At 43.6% G+C, this 18,661-nt stretch overlaps 1 protein-coding gene across 4 annotated transcripts; it reads right to left on the bottom strand.

Annotated features, from left to right (window-relative positions):
* Positions 1–4,748: 4,748 nt before the first annotated feature.
* On the bottom strand, positions 4,749–18,114 carry nr2f2 (nuclear receptor subfamily 2, group F, member 2). Of its 4 annotated transcripts, none has more exons than XM_036561624.1 (3): positions 17,358–18,114; positions 9,376–9,903; positions 4,749–7,313 (listed from the first exon to the last, which is right to left on the bottom strand). In XM_036561624.1, the coding sequence occupies exons 2-3, from the start codon at positions 9,884–9,886 to the stop codon at positions 7,039–7,041; spliced, it is 786 nt and encodes a 261-aa protein (XP_036417517.1). In that variant the 5' UTR covers positions 9,887–9,903; positions 17,358–18,114; the 3' UTR covers positions 4,749–7,038. The 4 variants fall into 4 exon arrangements, with proteins under 4 accessions (XP_036417517.1, XP_036417516.1, XP_036417514.1 ...); XM_036561623.1 differs by lacking the exon at positions 17,358–18,114 and adding an exon at positions 15,101–15,651; XM_036561621.1 differs by lacking the exon at positions 17,358–18,114 and adding an exon at positions 11,094–12,420 and having other exon boundaries at positions 9,376–9,921.
* Positions 18,115–18,661: the final 547 nt, after the last annotated feature.

Genomic DNA, 18,661 nt, shown 5'->3' with positions numbered 1-18,661 from the left:
TCAGCACAAAAGGGCTTCAAAAGAAATCTTTAAAAACACTCAAATATACATACACTGAAACACTCTCACAGCCCTACCTCGACTGCAGTTGTCTTTTCTCTCGCCTCTATTCTGCCACTACAAAGCACTGTGCCCCTTTTGTAAGTCTGAGCAGTTTTTTCGACATGAACTTTGCCACTGCGGTGTCGACCAGCCCCCTTCTTCTCCCTCCGCGCGCTACATAGGCGGCTTTTGTCGCCGCGCGGGGAAAATGGGGCTCGAGGAGAGATGTCTCGCTTAAGTTTAACTCGAGAAAGACTTCAGTTGTTCAACAAGGACCAAAACAATTTCTCGCGCGTGATGTGTGGAAGTGCACCCCAACAGCGCAGGCCTGAACCAAACCATCACAGCAGCCACGAGCCGAGAGAGAAAGAGAGAGCGAGAGCATCATCTGTGCTCTCCAAAATGAGGGGGGAGAGGAGGGATGCAGAAGCACCCCAAGATCAGAGTCTGTTCTGCTGGCTCTGGATCTTTGAAATAAACGCGACAGTCACACACACAAAAAAACTCCAGGCAGGACCGTGTCCATCATCCCATCATCCTCTGCGGCGTCTGATTAAAATAATATGGGAGAATGAAGCGAACACAAACACGCGGGCCGCAGAAGTCTGGAGCGGGATGTTTTACGTTTTCGGCAGTTTAGGAGAGGGCACGAGAACCTGCACGAGCCAAACGCATCAGTAGCTTTGATGGCACACCGCACTGCTGCTGGTACAACAGGATAACTACTGGGTTTCAGCTGCGGGGTAAAAACCCGTGATTTTGACTGGCTGAAAATGCTTTGAGGTCTGATATATGGTTCTTATCCAATCAGGCTGAAAGTAGGAAAAATGTATGTACTGAGATCAAGTTGCTAGAAGGATAGATAGATAGATAGATAGAGATAGATAGATAGATAGATAGATAGATAGATAAACAAAAAGTGACCTACATTTTAAACACATTTGAACAGTCCTCTTACTCCTACTGTTACTCATCATACGCAGCCACCAAGTGCAGCATCAACACACGCTACATCTTTTATAAATAGATATGCAACGACTAAAGAACAAGTCAATGCATATCCTTCACTGGGGGGTAAAAGGTGTGTGCGATTGTTTGCATACGCCGCAGTGTCTCAGCGAGGAGGTGAATATTCTCCAATGCTGTTCGAGAGCAAAACACTTTGCGGCAGCCAATAACGCCACATATATATCAAGCTGGGAATCTTTGGAGTTATTTGTTTAAAGCCTGTTTTAGGCCAGACTGGGCCGACTATACACGGCGAAGCATCTCACCAACCCCCTCAGTCTTCCTTTGTGTGCAAGTTGGCTCAAGGTCTCGGGAGGTCCTGGAAGTGACAGTTCTGTGAATAGCGGGTAGATGGCACAATTTTCTAACATTTAGAGAGAGGAACCCACCGAGCCGAGAGCAGCAAGTCCATTTTAAAGCACTTTATTCAAAATAACAAAGATAGCTCTGACAGACAGTCGAAAACCACACAGGTCGTATCTCTCCGCCAAGGAAGCAGCACAAAGCCGCTCATGATTCTATTTATGTTCGAGATAAAAATTAAAATAATAATAATAATAATAACGATAATAACGATAATAAACCGAGATGAGCTGATGTGAAATAATGATTCTAGTTGCTTTGAATCAGCAGCTGCTGGGGATCAACACTATCAATGCATAACCAGCCTAATGATTATATATAATAAGTGCTTAATGTAAGGGGGAAAGTCTTGAAGCTGATATTTGTCTTGAACGTTGGCCGCCACGCGCTCCGGATTAAACACTGCTGGGAGGGCGTCCTGAAGACTTCAAACAGCAAAACATTTTTTGACAGGCCACGTATTTTCTACGACAGGGGGTGTTTGGAGATGTAAAGGAGTGGCCTGTTTGCCCTTACATCCAACAAAGCTTCGCATGGACGCGTTAAAACTTTAAAAAACAGAAACATCTTAAGATTCTCCTAAGCTGGTGCCAGATGAAGCAGGCAACGGCGAGAATGGTTAAAGTGTCGTTTTTGGGGGGTGTGTGTGTGTGGTGTGGTGAGTGTGTGGTGTGTGTGGAGGGGGTACTAGGCAGTGCCTATTATCTCTTTGGGGGTCGCTATGGAAACCGATTGCCGGCTCTTCCTTCATCGAGCTGAGCTCATCATAAGAATAACATGGGCCTACTGCATGATGCATATTAAAGCCATGATGGATTCAATAAAGATGCTAAATACACACGATAAATACAAACTTTATACGTGACACTCAATCGCTCTTTAGGCAACAGTGCGTATCGTGGCTTGAGTAACTTAATTATTTCACATGAATGTATGAATGCAAAAAAATAGGCCCAGGAATCGCCAGATTTAACATGAATATTGATTTTCATCAACAGCATCAACCGTTTCTACGAGCCCGAATGCTGAAATTAAGGAGTTGTACTATAGAGTGATGGTTAAGGTGGTGGGCGATGGCTGCTCTCTTTTTTAAGTCCCCTCCTTAAAACAATAGCCTCATGAACGCAAGCTTATCAATATATCTCCTCAAACGCTCTCTCTGACGGACAGGCTGGGTTTGATCAATAGAGAGGCAGTTAGAAATCACACTGCGTTGGCTCGCGCGCCCGGCCGAATCCCAAAGTGCTTTTTTTCCAGGAGGAAATAAATAAAAGTGACATTGTACGGAGGGAGACCTCATTAGTTCGTTGTCCAACGCTAATAAAAGAACAGAAGTGCAAATTATAGAGTTCAGCCTCAACACACGCTCTGTCAACTAAAATCAAGGCGGTGAAGCCCTGATCCAGATCACTCCTCTCTCAGACCCGCAGCTCCAGCAAACAGGCGAGTCTGCCTTCAAACCTGAAGAAGACAGCAACTCTTCGCTCTTCTCAGTGAGAGACAGAGGAAGCCGAGTCCACTGAGAAATATGAGGGACTTTGTTTCTAGACTTAAACTTACTGTTTACTGCAGATGCAGTTAACAACAATAACAACAACAACAGCAGCAGCAGCAAATGCTCCAGATTGAAGCGACCCCGCAGTTATTTAATGCTTGGGGAGAATAAAATAAGATAAAATTAAATTAAATAAAAAATCGCTGCGTATAATAACTAAGCATATATGCAGGCTGCGTGCATTTTACGCTAGTAATCAATCGCAGATACTGGGCCACGTTTAAAAGACCAGCACAGCCATCAATCAATTCCGACCATCATCTAAAGCAGCCTACGAGAATGAATGACATCAGACACAAGCTACACAGTCACTGTTAGAGAAACTTCACTAATTCTACAATATTACACCTTCATATGGAAAGAACCCAGATATACATTACACAAAAAAGGAAGAAAAAAATAAAACTACAGAAAATAAAAATTAACATGCTTAGAACACGCTTCGCAAAGGCAGCGGTAGTGAAGAACCATCATAATTATTTTTTATCACTGTGATTGCAATTGTTATTATTATTATTATTATCATTATTATTATTATCATTATTATTATTATTATTATTATTACTACAGTATTGCAATCAATCGTACTAATATTAAAGCTTATTACACAGAACGTCTCAGTTGACGTGATCGTAGACAATGTATCTTAATGGATAACAAAGAGCGTTCACAAGTGACACTAAAGTATTATTATTATTATTATTATTATTATTATTATTCGTGTTTTATTATTGATATTATTATTGCCTAAATGGAGCCAGAATTGACCTAAGCGCATACCCCCCTCGTCCCCTAAACGCTGGGGAAACTTTCTATGGCGCGGGCGAGATGGATCATACAAGTATGAAAATCTGACGGCTTGTTTGACTCAACAAAGCGGAATAAAAATAAGCAACAATAATAAACAAGAAGTTCGTGCCTTTGAAAAGTCTAGCCTGCTTTCTCGCAGCGCAGCTCCGGACAGCAGGCGAGGCTCGAACCGGCTGCATTTGTGTCAGGAAAAAAGTTTTCCTGAGGCCCCCAGTGTGGATGGAGGGGGGTCTTTTCTCTCAGCAATGTGGTTTCTATTAGAAGCCGGAGCTCCGCTCCGAGGAGCAGTACTTGCACTGGACTGCAAGACGCCATATTGACTCAACTAATAGGACACCAAGTTGGAGGCGAGCTCGGAGGGAAGCCTTCACACGGCTGGGCTCCTCTCTCTGAGAGCTGAATAGGTACACAGGACTCGTTTGGAGACGGACTGGTGGAACTGAACAGGAAGCTGTGACCGCAGAACAGCGGCATGTTTGCCACTTTCTGTCATGTTCCGCGCTCAAAACAGACGATGGCAGCATTTGACATGCAGCCCGTTCAGATGTGCAGCGTTGCATTTCATTGCTAATTCAGACGCGCGTGCGGCGCCTCTGAAGAACACCAGAGAGTTTGCACATGGAAGAAGACATGAGTTCACCCGAGGCGTCATGATCTTCACCACCATATTCATTCTTAGAGATGCATTTAATAGCACAAGAGAGCACGAGGACAAACATTAATAATAATAATAATAATAATAATAATAATAATAATAACAAGAATAATAATAATGCTTAATAAAGTGTGCACACTTTTGTCCCATTTATAGCCAGTGTTAGACGTAACTTCGACTATTTGCATGCCAAACTTGGAAGCCATTCGCTTTTTTTGCACACACACACACACACACCCCTTAGCAGTGTGACACAATCATGACAGAAGTCTCTGATTGACCGACCACTCACAAAATGACAAAACATGGCAAGGCTTTTGATTTCAAATTCATAAATTATAATTTAATACCAAGAACAAATTTACAGCAGAATGCTTGTTTACAATAAGCTAACACAAACAAACAAGAATTGTTTTCAACTATAAACTTCCACACACACTCACGTTTATCACTTGCAATTAATAATAATCAATAATAATAAAAAAGTATCTATACGTTATCAATACCCTGCAGTAATATATTCTTATATATTTATATAAAAACGTGGGTCAGTTTAAACTGTTCATAATTACAATCATGTATCATTCTCTGGTCCATATGTGGCAATGGGAACAGCCCGAGATAACTGTTCGAATCAACTACACAATATGATCCCTTTTTATCCAACCACAACATGGTGTCTTGTGTGTTGAAGAAAAGCCTCAGAACAAGGACGAAATCGCAAGCTTTCACACATACACACACAAGGCATCTGTTACAGACCGAAAAGGAGCAGGAACACTAAGTCAAAATAGCCACCCCTTTCCAAACCAGCTCACCCTGTTAAGTCTTAGCCTATTATTGAACGTTTTGTTTCTTTTCTCTTTTTTTTGTCCTTTTTCTTTCTTTTTTAAATACAAGGGCTAGTGTACTGAATGCACAGATTATATCTATACAGTCAAAAACATTTACATTTATATATATCAAAGGTAAAATAGGTTAGCGACCTGTGGCCATGCATTCACAGTCTAAATACATGAAAAAAGAAAGAAAGAAAAAAAAAACATTTGTCTTAATATGTATATACATTACAAACAGAACTTTCAGTGCTACTAGCTAAGTCTGCCACTCATTTTTGAAGACATTTGTTTTATTTTTTACCGAAAAAAATGGCAACCACAGTTTTTTTTTTCTTAATCACATATACTTTGTATAAGAAAAAAGTCCTTGAAATGAATTGACCTATATTTACAAGAATACTGCCTCTAATCGTTGTCTCTTTTTATTTCAAGTGAAATACACAATCATAAGACTGAGTTGTAAAATTGAAGCGTGTTCCCCCTCGTCGTCTACAGCCTAGCGTTGAACAAACAAATCAGTGTATTTTGCGCTTTTACAGGCACTTTAAATGCTTGAAGGGTTGGGGAGACTTTTTCGAGATGTCTTCATTAATACTGCTGCTCAGGAAACAAATAAAAATAATAATAATAAAAAGACTGACGACCCCCTTCACTTCTCCCACCTTCAAAACAGCCTATAGATGATCTCCTAAAACATTTTGAACTGTAGCGACGATTCCGCACCGCTCTGTGAAATCGACTGAAACAGATGCAACTTTCACCCTCCAAGCCAGTGATTTGTTCTGTCGCTTTACAGTAAGACCTGTTTCACTACAGCCCACTGAGCGTTAGAGCAGTGGAGCAGCTCGCAGCTTCTACACAACATGACTAACAACTGTCTAATGTGGTCAAGTTTATAGCTTAATCGTTGAAGAGGTGATGCTTTGCGGGTGTCTGACAAATACACAGAACATTAGTGGCATGGACAGGGACACCCCGCTGTGTTACGGCTAATCTGGCCTTTAATGGACTGGTCAGCTCATCTGAGCTGATACTCAAACCTGAAGTCCAGAAATCCCTACTCCCGTTCATTAAGGGGATATAAGTGCGCTTGCAGCATTTCAGTAATAACCTTGTCCTATATTATATTGCTGTAGATTTCCTTTTTAATTCTTGAAGAACGTCTTTACATTACTCAACTGGTTTATAAGTCGTGATTATTAGAAAAAAAATAAAAAAACAAAAAAAAACAAAACACAACTGCATACTACAGAATCACATAGGCCGGTTTGGAACCAGAAAGGAGGGAAAAAAAAGAAAAAAATACAAAACAGCTATAGATACATGGACACAGGACAAATATAGCCATTTGGGGAAAAAAAAGAAAAACGGACTTTTTTCTTTCCTCCTAAATTTCTCAAAATTATCGCTTTAATGCACTTTATAGTTTCCAATCCCCGCCCCCCCCCTCGCCAAAAAAAAAGGATTATCAAAATCCTTTGAACATTTTTGTCCTTTTATTCTTTTTTGTCCCTTTTTTCTTTTTCTTTCTTTCTTTTTTCCTTTTTTTTTTATAAAAAAGCATAAGAACAAGTTGTTCAGAATGACACTGGGAGCAATGTGGATTTTTGAAAGTTCACTGAATCTCTCGATTTTTTTTAATTCACAGTCATTTATGAAAACGTCTTTTTTTCTTCGTGAAAGTAAACTCGTGTAACAGCCGTTTCCTTCTACAAAAGAAGCGCTAACTATTGTAGTCACAGCTTCCCTTTGATCGCTCCTTCTGTTTATTGAATCGGCATGTAAGGCCAGTTAAAACTGCTCCCCGAAAGCAACATATCCCGGATGAGGGTTTCAATTGGGGTTTTACCTACCAATCGGACGAAAAATAATTGCTCTATGACCGAAGAGGACACTGTGCGAAGAGAAGGCAAGCGTAGTAATAACTTTCCAAATCGGGTTGGCTGGTTGGGGTACTGGCTCCGAACGTACTCCTCCAGTGCACACTGGGACTTCTCTTGCAAACTTTCGACATGGGCCACGTCTGACAGACCACAAGCATCTATAGAGGAAGAGACAAAGACATGTGGGTTACATTCACTGTAGCCTGGCCTAGAGACGCCCGTCCACTGCATTGGGCATCGATAAAAGTGGTGCATGTTGCACTAAAACGCTGGACTGCGTTTTTGCCAATACGCCAGCGTCGCTCAGCTTTGTGCTGCTTGAGTGTGGGCACACGCGGGCTATCATTGCAGGGGCAGTCATAAAAACACACGCACGTCCAGGCTATCAAACGACGTCATAGATCTGTCAAATCCAGTCTCGCATTCATGGCTAACGTGTTGCCTGGTGGGCACCAAGGCAAGCCGCCTGCACTAGGCCTGTAATAATAACATACAGTGGAAGTCTTACAGTGCATAAAGAGGGCCTAACGCCTAATCTGTAAACTGTAAGCTCTTGGGTTTAGAAAAATACACATAATTATAATAAAATATAATGACATATTCTCAGTTTTAAAAAAAGAAAAAAAAACTTGGAGAAAAACTGTAAAAATGCATGGCCAATCCAGGACAGGAGTGATGTTATTCAAAAGCATGCGGGCGAAATCTAGGCTAAGTGGGTGTAAAGGTTTATTTTTCTTGAACAGAGCCCGCTCTCCACACAGGGGGGCTTGACCTGACCCTGCACACTGCTTCAAGACACCAGCACCAAGTGAAAGGCCACTGCATTCTCAGGTACTTCGTCAGGCAGGCGGCTTTCGCCCCGGTGCCAACACTTAAGCACAATATGGCGAAATACAGCGAAAACGTAGCCCACCGCTACCGCTGTGTGCTAAAAAACTCCGAGTTATTTAGAAATGACTGAATCCCAGAGAACGGAGGAGGCCTGAAGCCTGTAGGAGTTGGGTGCTGGGCTTATACAGTGAAATACATGCTAACACCATGTTCAAAGGAGACTATAATTATTGTTCTATTTTTTTATCCAGGAGAAAAAATCCTGAAAGGCGACCTGAGCGGATGATTTAGTGTCATAGCGTAATTCATGAACAGCCTGCAGCTTCCACAGCTTCATTGTACACACACGTCTAAAAGATCCTTCGATCACGCATTTATTTAAGGACATATTCGCTGCCGTGTTTGAGGACTGTGCAACCGCTCGCTTTAAGTCTGTAACTCACAAATAAAGCAAGGAAGTGAGGGTCATGACCCAGTTCTGGAGCGAGTCCAGCATGTGTCTCGGATCCCTAGACTAACAAAACAAGGAAGACTTGGGAGCGCTTTCTTAAACCACATGGAACGAAACGTCTCCGCAAAGAAGCACAATTGAACTAATCAGGCCTTTCTGGAAGAGTCCTAACTCAGAGCAATATATCAGTTTTAAAGCATCGAGCTCCCAGCGGAAAGTTGCGCTTAAATATGTGTAAATAGAGCATTAGGCCTTTCTTCCTCTTCCTACCAGGCGGCTCATCTCCCCTCCCCCACCAAGCGTGACATCATTAATATCTGTCATTCCAAATAAACACAAATAATTGATTGGGCCTAAACGTCAAATTATGCCAATGGTAAATATTTCAAAACGAAGCAAAACTAAGAACACTTTCTCCTTTTATGGCGAGCTTCTAGGTACGTGTTTTAAACTAACACTATTTAAAATATACTCGTAAATAAAGTCTGAAAGACCTTTTCTATTTACTCTCACAGTGAGTGCCTAAGGCTTTAAAGTGTACATTATTTTTATTTTGTCTTCTGTATGTGGTGTTTTAGGTCTAGCTTAGTTTGCCTGCTTTATTTTATAGGCCTTTTATATAATTATATATTAAGTATATATTTTTAAAATATTTTATAACACAAAAAAATTCTTAATCCACAAGCTGTCAGAGCTGCGTCACAATTCAGTGGCTGCCTAATTTTTAAAAAAGTCTTAAATAAATTAAACACAGCGCAGCTCTTTAATATTTACTCAGAAACCCAACTTACAAGGACGTGCTAATTTTAAAATTGGAGAAAAAAATATAAAGACGTGCTAACGTGACAGATATGGCAATTCAGGCCTAAATGAGGACCAAGCTGCCCAGCTAAGTAGAAATAGAAAGAAAAATAATTTTTTAAAATAGCAGAACTCACCCGTGGTGAAGAGCACGATGGCTTTCATGCAGCTGTATTCGGCAGAGTCAACGTGCAACGCTTTCAGCTTTTCCACTTGCTCCTGGAAGATCCTAATGTGGTCCATAAAGGCCACAACTCTGTCCGCGGACATGGGGGAGGCGTGGAGGCCGGCGGCGGCCAGCAGAGGGGCCACGTGCAGGGGCATGGAGCACTGCGCCGCGTTCAGCACGAACAGCTCGCTCCAGGTGAGCCTCAGCAGGGCCACCTGGTCTGTGATCTGCAGGTCGGGGAAGAAGGGGATATTCCTGGCCCACTCCACGGCGCTGAACAGCATCCGCGCCGCCAGTTCGCAAATGTTCTCGATGCCCATGATGTTGTTGGGCTGCATGCATTGGCTGCCGTAGCGGGACGTCGGGTAGGGCTCCGCTCGCAGCAGCAGGGAGATATATCCGGACAAGTAGGAATGGCAGTGCAGCGGGTCCCCGTTGGTCAGGGCGAACTGGCCGTGGTGGGGCTGCGTGGGTGGCATCCTTCCCCTCTGGACGGCTGCAGTGAAAAGAGAGACTGCAGATATTGATGTATGTACTGTACAGCATGGGAACAAGCGGTGTGACCTGGCGTTTTCGCCTGCTTCTGCTTCCCCTCAAACGGTCACACCGCTGACAAAACTTTCAGATCAATAGTCACACCACTGGAACGCTACACGAGTGGGTGAAATACAGTGAAAAGTAACGCCACGCCGGAGCGACGTGCACTAATATGAACATCATTGCTCAGTGACACACATTCAAAACATAATGACACAGCTTGACAATACAGTGCACTGTACAGCCCCCCCTCGCCCCCTCACCAAATAATTGAGCCCAGTGACTCCCACGGTTAGCCCAAATATACCCACTTTACGAATTTACGAACGACCACGTTTCAATGTTGAACATTTTGTCAGCGGATCAGGGTTTTATGGTTCAGGACAATAACAACACTACAACAGCTCTGAATACACGCACAAAGAAAGACATGGATGCTAACCCTTAACCTACTTAGCTAGCCCGAGACTCACTTCTGCTCTCAGCAACTACAACCGAAGCGGATCTGTGGAGAGACCCCCGACCCAAACCCAAACATACGAAGGCTAGCCTTAATATTCTCCACTTTTTTGGCCTGTCTATGGCGGTGTGTGGTCGATCTGGAGACTGTAGCCTCGCGTGTTGTCTGTGTGAGTGTGTGTGTGTTTATATGTGTGTGTGCTTAATGCTCTCTGTCCATACAGTCCGCTCGCCATATCTGCAGTGGCATTATTCAAATCCAGATGCATCCCGTCGTTTCATGGCTACATGAACGCCATATGCGGACGTTTGTGAGTGCAGATTAACAGGCTACGCGTGATGCACGCTAATACACGCGTGTGGCGCGTTTTATTCGAGCGCTAAGTGAGAGTGGCTATGATGAGAGCCGAGCTCGGGCTTTAACGAAGGCGGCTCCGTCGCGTGCTCTGCCCGGGCTGCCTGGGAAGAAGAGCACGGAGAGAGAATATGGAGGTAGAGGGGGGAGACGAGGACAGAGAGAAACCTAGCGTGCATTATGCATTCAGCCCCGCTACACACAGACAAAAGACGATAAGAGAGAGAGAGAGACGAGAAAGAGGTGAGAGAGAAAGAGAAGAGGGGGAAAAAGCAAGCAAACAAAAAAAATAATAATAATAAAAAAGAAAAGAAGCAAACAAAAAATCCCAATACCTTCCCGTCTCATGCCAACTTTGAGGCATTTTTTGAGGCGGCAGTACTGGCACTGATTGCGGTGGTGCTGGTCGATGGGGCAATTCCGGTTGGCGCGGCACGTGTACGTGAGGTTCCTGCGCACGCTGCGCTTGAAGAAGCTCTTGCAGCCCTCGCACGTGAACTGGCCGTAGTGCTTGCCGCTGGACTTGTCGCCGCACACCACGCACTCGATGTGCTGCTGCTGCTGCTTGTCCGACTGGCTCTGCGACGTGGGGTTGGACGGCGTGGACTGCGCGTTGGCGTTGGGGCCGCCCGGCTGCACGGGCGTCTGCGGGGTCGGCGGGGCCACCTGCGAGGCGGCGAGGTTCAGCTGGCCGGGCTGCGGCGCGGCCAGGGACAGTCCTCCTTGGGCTTGCGACGAGAGCGCGCCCTGCGTCTCAGCCACATCGTCCTGGGAGCCTCGCCACACTACCATTGCCATATCTATCAGTCAGCGTTGGGAAAACTTTTTGTCTTCCGTGTTGGCGTTCTTGGGTCGAGAAAAATCTAGCAGCAATGATAACAACAATAACAGCAGCAGACACGGTTCTTTTTCTTTTCTCGGCTTCTCGAAAACAGTCAGATAAATAATGCAGGATCGCTTCGGCCGAGGCTGTTTATCCGGCACGCCGTTGCTCGAGCAGGGAACGTTAGCCTACTTGGTCAGAAATGGTCAGAAGTGAGGCGAAGGCGAGCCGAATCGCGGTCCTGCTCTTAGAGGCCAAGTCCAGGGGCGCCTGCAGTCAGCCATCCAGGAAACCCATCAAGGCAAAAAAAGGAGGAGAAGAAGAAGAAAATGGAAAATAAATACGACGGTAAAAAAGGGAAGGTAGCCTGCTGCTACAGACGGGCCGACAACTTTCACAGAGCCGCACGGCGAAAGCAACACACACACTGGCTGGCGGAGAGGAGACTGGGCGACGGGCGACACCAAGTTCCAGCGAGTCTTGAAGAAGGAAAACCAACAACTGGCAGGCACGCGCAGAGGAAAAAAATCTCAAAAAATGTCGCTGCTCTTCTTTCCCTTTTTCTTCGGATGAGGTAGCGCTAGCAGCCTGCGCGCGGATGAAGCCCGAGCTCGAGTCAAACGCGAAGTCAAACTCTCCGGCAAGCGAGCGGCGATAATAAAAAACAAAAAGAGAGAGAGGGAGAGAGAGAGGGAGAGAGAGGGAGATCACAACCTATAGAACCTCCTTCATGCGCGGAGAAAAAAATAATGAGGAGGAGAAGGAGAGAATCAAAGTGATCAAATATGTTAAAAAGGGGGGGAAGGTTAGGAAGTGATCGCGATTTGGAGGCGCTCGGCTGGCAGAATGCTTTCTCTCTGATCAGCTCACCGAGCTCTCTATATAGTGAACTTTGACACGACTGCTGCAACTTAGCACACGTTGCCATGGAGATGAGTTGCCATATATGGAAAGTGACTGTGTTTGACTGGTCAGAGCTCATGGACCGCCCCCTGAACCCTATTGGCTGGTCGGCGCTTGTGCTACTTGGTGCTTTGCCAGAGCAGGAGGGGAGAGAGACAGAGAGAGAGAGAGAGAGAGAGAGAGAGAGAGAGAGAGAGAGAGAGAGAGAGAGAAGAGGAAAGCGCCGAGGAGCCGCCGGGTCCTAAAGCGAGTAGGAGTCACCGTCCAATACAATATAACAAAAAAAGCACGCATTTTTTAATCATTAATTTGAAATAAATCCAAGAATTGTGAAAGGCTCTGCGAGCCGCACTGTTCTCTCTGAGGGCTCTGAGGTCTGCTTTTAATTTACTGTGTACATTGTCGGCGTACATATGAAATGATCTGTCTGATGTCTCCTGCGTGAGGTCTTAATGTCTAAACATTATCCCTGCTCAAATAATGAGCTCCGGCTTTTTAAAAAATAAAAGATACGCATTTGCTTTCCAGCGCATTTGTCTTGTTTGGGTGACTTGGCTCGACGGTGCGGCGCAAAGTGTGCAAATTTGAGCTCACTTTCATCAGGCATCAACCGGATTAGACTAGCCTACTTCTGAATCAGGTGAACCCATATTATCATGGCATCAGCACAGGTGAATAATCACGAATAATGCATTTACAAATACATTTTGGACAGATTATGTGCGCGAGCGTGGTGTGCGTGTGATGTGCATATTAGCCTGCTTTATTCTGACATCAGTACACATTACATGGAAAAGACGTACAGATCAATTACAATAAATACACAGTACAATACAGAATCCTTATCATTTACACAGTAAAAAATAAATCTATTAATTCAATAATAAATACAATAATAAAATACAATAAAAAAGCAGCAGTGTTTTTTTTTCCTATTTCTTCTTTTATATTAAATTTGCATAAAGGATTTAACCGAATTCACTCGCTACATTCTGCGCGCGCCCTTCAGACGTTCAAACATGAAGACACTAATAATTCTACTGTAATGCACTTCTACTGTAATAGTCTTTATAAGAATAAGCTTAAAAAACACAGAAATATGAGATTGTGAGACTGTATGCGCCACATATTCCTGATTAGTAGTTTATGCAGCAAAGAAGATTTTTCAGCAGCTTCTAGAGCCGCTTATTTTAAAGATGAGCACCGCTCGTGCACTCACTTTAAAGCCTGCAGTAACTACAGGAGCCCTATAAACCGCACAAAACCTCCAGATAACCTTAGTGTCTTTATTTATCACAGTGTGGTGGTTTACTTTCGTGGACTCATGTTCAGCAGCATGACATTTAATGATTTATGACAGTACAGGCTGGAGAAATGAATGTAATGTTGCTCTGATAGGCCTCGGCTTCACTGTAACATCTGAGGTGATAAATATGAGAACCCATCCAAATCTCTCAGACAGCAGGAAAAAAGACATAAACAAACAAGCCGAACGGCTTCACTGCTCTGACCGACCCCTGACCTGTCAGCAGGACTGTGATACCCTCACTGCCGATTACCCGAGATGCCTCACGGTCAGTCCTAACTTGTGTGAAAGGGGAAAATGAGTGGGTCCAGTGTGGCTGCTCGGGGCTGCACGGTCAGGGCGAACTGGAAAACCTGGCTAGTCTAAAGGCTACTTCGAGCATCGCCAGAGGCCGTCAGAGTTTTTGGGGGTCCACTGGAAAAAAAAAAGCTGAACAGCGTTGAAAAGCGGAGCGTATGGGCCGCCAATGAGGAGAGAGTGTGGGTCTCTTACAGTATGTGGGCGCCCCCTAGCGGATGGAGCGCTCGAACGTGGCACAGCCATCTTGCATGGACGGACAAGGGGGCTTCGGGCTGCTCGCCTCTTCGCGAACTCGCAGGCGCCCATTTTAATCTGATTAATGCTGCTGAGCTTCTCCTCCTGATTGACTCGGACGTGGCGGAGCTGCGTGTGTAGGTATCTCCTACACCTTTCCCTCTGACGCGCCTCGGAGACCACTCGCTCACTTTCTCTCCGGCTTTGCGTTCTAGTTTAGACGCTCCTTAAACGTCTTTATATTATGTTAATATTTTATTTATTTTTTTAAGTGAGAGTTGCACGACTTTCGGTTGTTTTTTTCTTCAAAACTCAGTAAGAAGAAAAAAAAAAAAAAAAAAACAGGCGTGCTTTTCTGGAATTTACTAAGACGTCAGTGGTGAGTAAACGGCTATTTTATTTCCTATTATGAACGGTGAATAAGAGGAATGCATGCTGCCGTTGTGTGCACGTATTAAAAGATAATGCAGGTAATTAAGAGCACTTTAAGCGCGAGGCACAAAATGATCTGTATCTGTAACTATACACACACGCCCAGGATTGCAGGAGTTGTAGTATAAATAATACACAATATTCCCCTTTAAACACTGTAAGAACAGCAGAAGCAGAGCTCATTGCAGCGTCTCTCTAACTGCAGCCCAGCGGCGAGACTCTCACTGAGGGATCCGCGGCTCGATTCTGAGCGGATCCTCCAGACAAGAAACAATCAGATTCACAAATCAAAGCAGACAGAGAACCAGAGAGCACCACCAACACACACAGGCTCCCAAACGTACCAAACGCATAGGGTGTGGGTTCGTCCTCCCCGTGCTGCATCCTCTCTCCTACAGAACCCCGGGCTCAGTCTTCTCACTCTTTTAGCTTTAAAATGTAAGTTTTGGTCAAGCAGCGCTTCCTTTATCCCCACAGACGGAATGATGCAAGAAAAAAGGCGCTTCCTTCTGTTTATTGAAATGATTATGCAAGAAAAAAAACTTTAGAGAGAGTTAGAGAAGACAAAAAAAAACAAAACTGGCAGAGCGACAGAAAAGATCGGTTCAACTTTTTTTTTTCTTTTCTCTGCGCCGCTTTAACTTTGTTTTCATTTGGTGCACATCTCCGCGAACGGACACTGAGTTGGCTGTCTCAGAGGCTGAGATGATGAAAGTTTTTCTTTCTTTTTGGAAAAGAAAAAATGACACGGCAGAGACGGTCGTGTGCGCGATTTTTTCTGGTGCACAGAAGGTGCAAACGCGCCTGGCTGCTGCTGCTTTGTGTGGGCTGAAGGACTGGGAGAAGGAGGGAGGTGGAGGGAGGTGGGGGGGCAGGCAGGACACACACCTGTCTGTTTATGGGCGAACGGCTCGCGCCGAGCAGCTCTGACCACCTCAGCCCACGGCCAAGTTCAGAGCAAACTTGAATAGAGCGGTTAGAAGCCTGTATGTAGATGAGGGGAGATCAATAGAGAGTCCCAGTGCACGACATTAAAAGAGCTTTCTTGTGATGTAGGCAAGACCTCTTTCACTGATACCATCAATTAAAAGAAATATATATATATATATATACATATATATATATATATATATATATATATATATATATATATATTAATATGCAACATCGGTGAACTGCCTAGCAGACTACCAATTGCCTGACTGACGAAAATGCATCAAACATCAATGTGAAATTAGTCATATAATGAGTCTTAAACGCTTCTATCTACATAAACACTTAGAAAATGAATGCACTGACACTGAACTGAGGTTTATGCGCCTGACGAATTTTACTGACTACAGATTTGCTTTATTGTTGAGAAATAATGACTGAAGCTTCTCGCCATGGGTTTCTAGAAATTTCTTTGTATCAGCTGATAAAAAGACAGGAGGACTACAACATGATTTTAAACGCGATTTAAGTCACAGACTAAAGTATATCCTAATACAATAGACATACTATAGATATAGACACAGAGTGGTCAATGTGCTGGTCGCAGTTTTATAACAGAGACAAATACGCATAAATCATACAACAGGTAGGAGCGCTAATAATACAACACTAATGTGGACCGATGCAGACCCGCCCGCCGCAATTACATAGTCTAACGATTTTCGCGGAGCGATCTGGAGGTGATTCAGTCATTTCTGGGGTAGATTGGTGGAGGTGAGCGCGCTGCATGCTGAATGGTGGGAGCGCATGTGTCCGTGTGAGCTGCACTTCATAAGGAACAGTGGTGACCCGCAGGGCTCAGTGTGCGACCACCCCCGCCGCGAGCAGCATCGATTAGGACAGGACCCAGAGACGGAGTCACACTAAATATTTACTGGTCACACACACACACAAATAGCGGGATCTTTAACGATCTCCTCACCGGCCGAGGCGCGGAGGAAGAAGAGGAGCACTTTAGGATTGTTTGTGGAGTGGAGAGCGCAGGAGTGATGGAGATGAGGCGAGCTTCAGGAGTCGATAAACACTGAGCAGACAGGACAAACGTCTAATCTGTCTGGAGGAAAGTGAGCAAGAGGGGGAGGAGGGGGGGTTTGCATGTAGATCAGAGAAAAAAAAATAGCTTAAGTAAATAAATAAACATATATATATATATATATATATATATATATATATATATATATATATATATATATTTCTCTCTAAGGCATATAATTTTATGTATATATGTTGTACACGTATATGTCTATATACATGTACAGTGTACGCGCATTCGTACCGTACTGTACACCCTTAAAAACGAAAGAAGAGGCTCTTGAAGAGTTCTTTGGTAAAGGCAGTGGCTTTATAGAACCATAAAACATTTGACTACATGAATGGTACATGGTTAAAGGGTCGTAGTAGGTCTTTGTTGTTGTATATGGTTCTATATCACACAGTTAAAGAATATATATATAAATAAATACACTTAAAGACATGGAAAAAAATCCTAAATATTTTGAATAAAGCTTGCAAAGCAAAAAAAAAAAAATACATAGTTGGTATATGGGCTAATTAAAACTCTAAAAGTCATTAATAAAATTATGTAATAGATTCAGTAAATCTGATCACCATGTATTTCACCATGTCAGTGTTCATTCTTCTCCAGCAGCCCCTCTTCAGCAGTGCATTGTTAGACTGAGCTCCTCCAGCTCCTCATGACTGTACAGTGTTCCTCTGCAGGTCCAGAGAGAGCAGGTGTGCAGCCCTTGACTTTATGGCAAAGTGGAAAGTTCACCTTAATCTTATCGCTGCCTTTACTGAGCCCTTCGAGCGAGAGATAGGGGGATGGTGACCCCTGGGTCATCGAGATCCCGACCTGATTAACCCTTGCAGGCCCGGCACGGATCAGAGGTTAACCAGGCTAATCTACATGAAGAAGCTGATTAAGTTAGACGATGACACTTCAGAAATGAGGAATTACAGTGTTTCTTCTGAAGCAGCATCTACACTCCCAGGTTTAAGCCCTGGGTCACTGAAATCGGGACGTTTAGCCTGTTTATCAGAACGACACTCCTTAACATTAGTGTTTCCTGTCTGAGCAAACAACAAGATTTTCACCAAACAGACAGTGATTTCTGATGCCATGAGAAACTGCTGCCTAATTAATCTTTTCATTATAAAATTTTGGACACTCTCTGTCCCTTTTAATAGAAATGAATTCTCTATTGGCAGTAAGAGTAGAAATATGAAAAGATCTCTGAAGCTTTATGATGACTTGTATGTATTTGTGATAGGTTGCAGGGGGTCAACATGATTGTCTCATCTGAAGACCAGACAATATATCCAAGCAAGGAAGTGCAGCGGCTGTCTGATCTTAGGCTGGTGTGGTTGCTTATGAGCCTGGTCTATTTCAGAGCACATCCCAGAGAGCCTCGGGACGGGTGGGGCATTTTTCCAACACTGCTCAGCAAGCAGCCTTTACAAAAATTCCAAATTAGATACAGGGCCTAAGTCAGCAGCAATAAAACGATTTGCCCGTTTTGCTACAATAATCATATATATATTTGATAAGCCTGACAGGGTCATATTAGCCTGAAAATACACAATTTTTCTAACGTAAATAAAAAGGACTTACACAGTAGTTATTGATATGACAGTTACATGATATTAGTTACTTTTTAAGTGCTACTTTTCATTTGTAAAATGCTGTAAACTAATTCCTAGCATCGTGGGCTTTTACTATAAATTTTAAATATAAATTTTAGGCTTCTCAAAGTGTTATAACACAGTTAATGAGTGCTATGAAGGGTCGACATGCATGCAGAGGTTTGATGTTGATGTGGATAATATTTAAATATTAGCAAATATTCAACTAACTCCTTGCTATGACTATCTTTGCTGTCTGACAGTGGAATTCCGATAAATGTTTGCAT

The sequence above is a fragment of the Colossoma macropomum genome, unplaced genomic scaffold (assembly GCF_904425465.1).
Source record: "Colossoma macropomum unplaced genomic scaffold, Colossoma_macropomum, whole genome shotgun sequence".
Lineage (NCBI taxonomy): Eukaryota > Metazoa > Chordata > Actinopteri > Characiformes > Serrasalmidae > Colossoma > Colossoma macropomum.
This window is presented reverse-complemented; position numbering and strand designations above follow the sequence as displayed.

Coding starts and splice junctions, on each gene's coding strand:
- nr2f2 (XM_036561621.1), bottom strand. CDS start 11,556: ATGGCAATGGTAGTGTGGCGAGGCTCCCAGGACGATGTGGCTGAGACG. Junction 9,922..11,093: donor AGTTGGCATGAGACGGGAAG/GTATTGGGATTT, acceptor CAATATCTGCAG/TCTCTCTTTTCACTGCAGCC. Junction 7,314..9,375: donor CATCGTGCTCTTCACCACGG/GTGAGTTCTGCT, acceptor CTTCCTCTATAG/ATGCTTGTGGTCTGTCAGAC.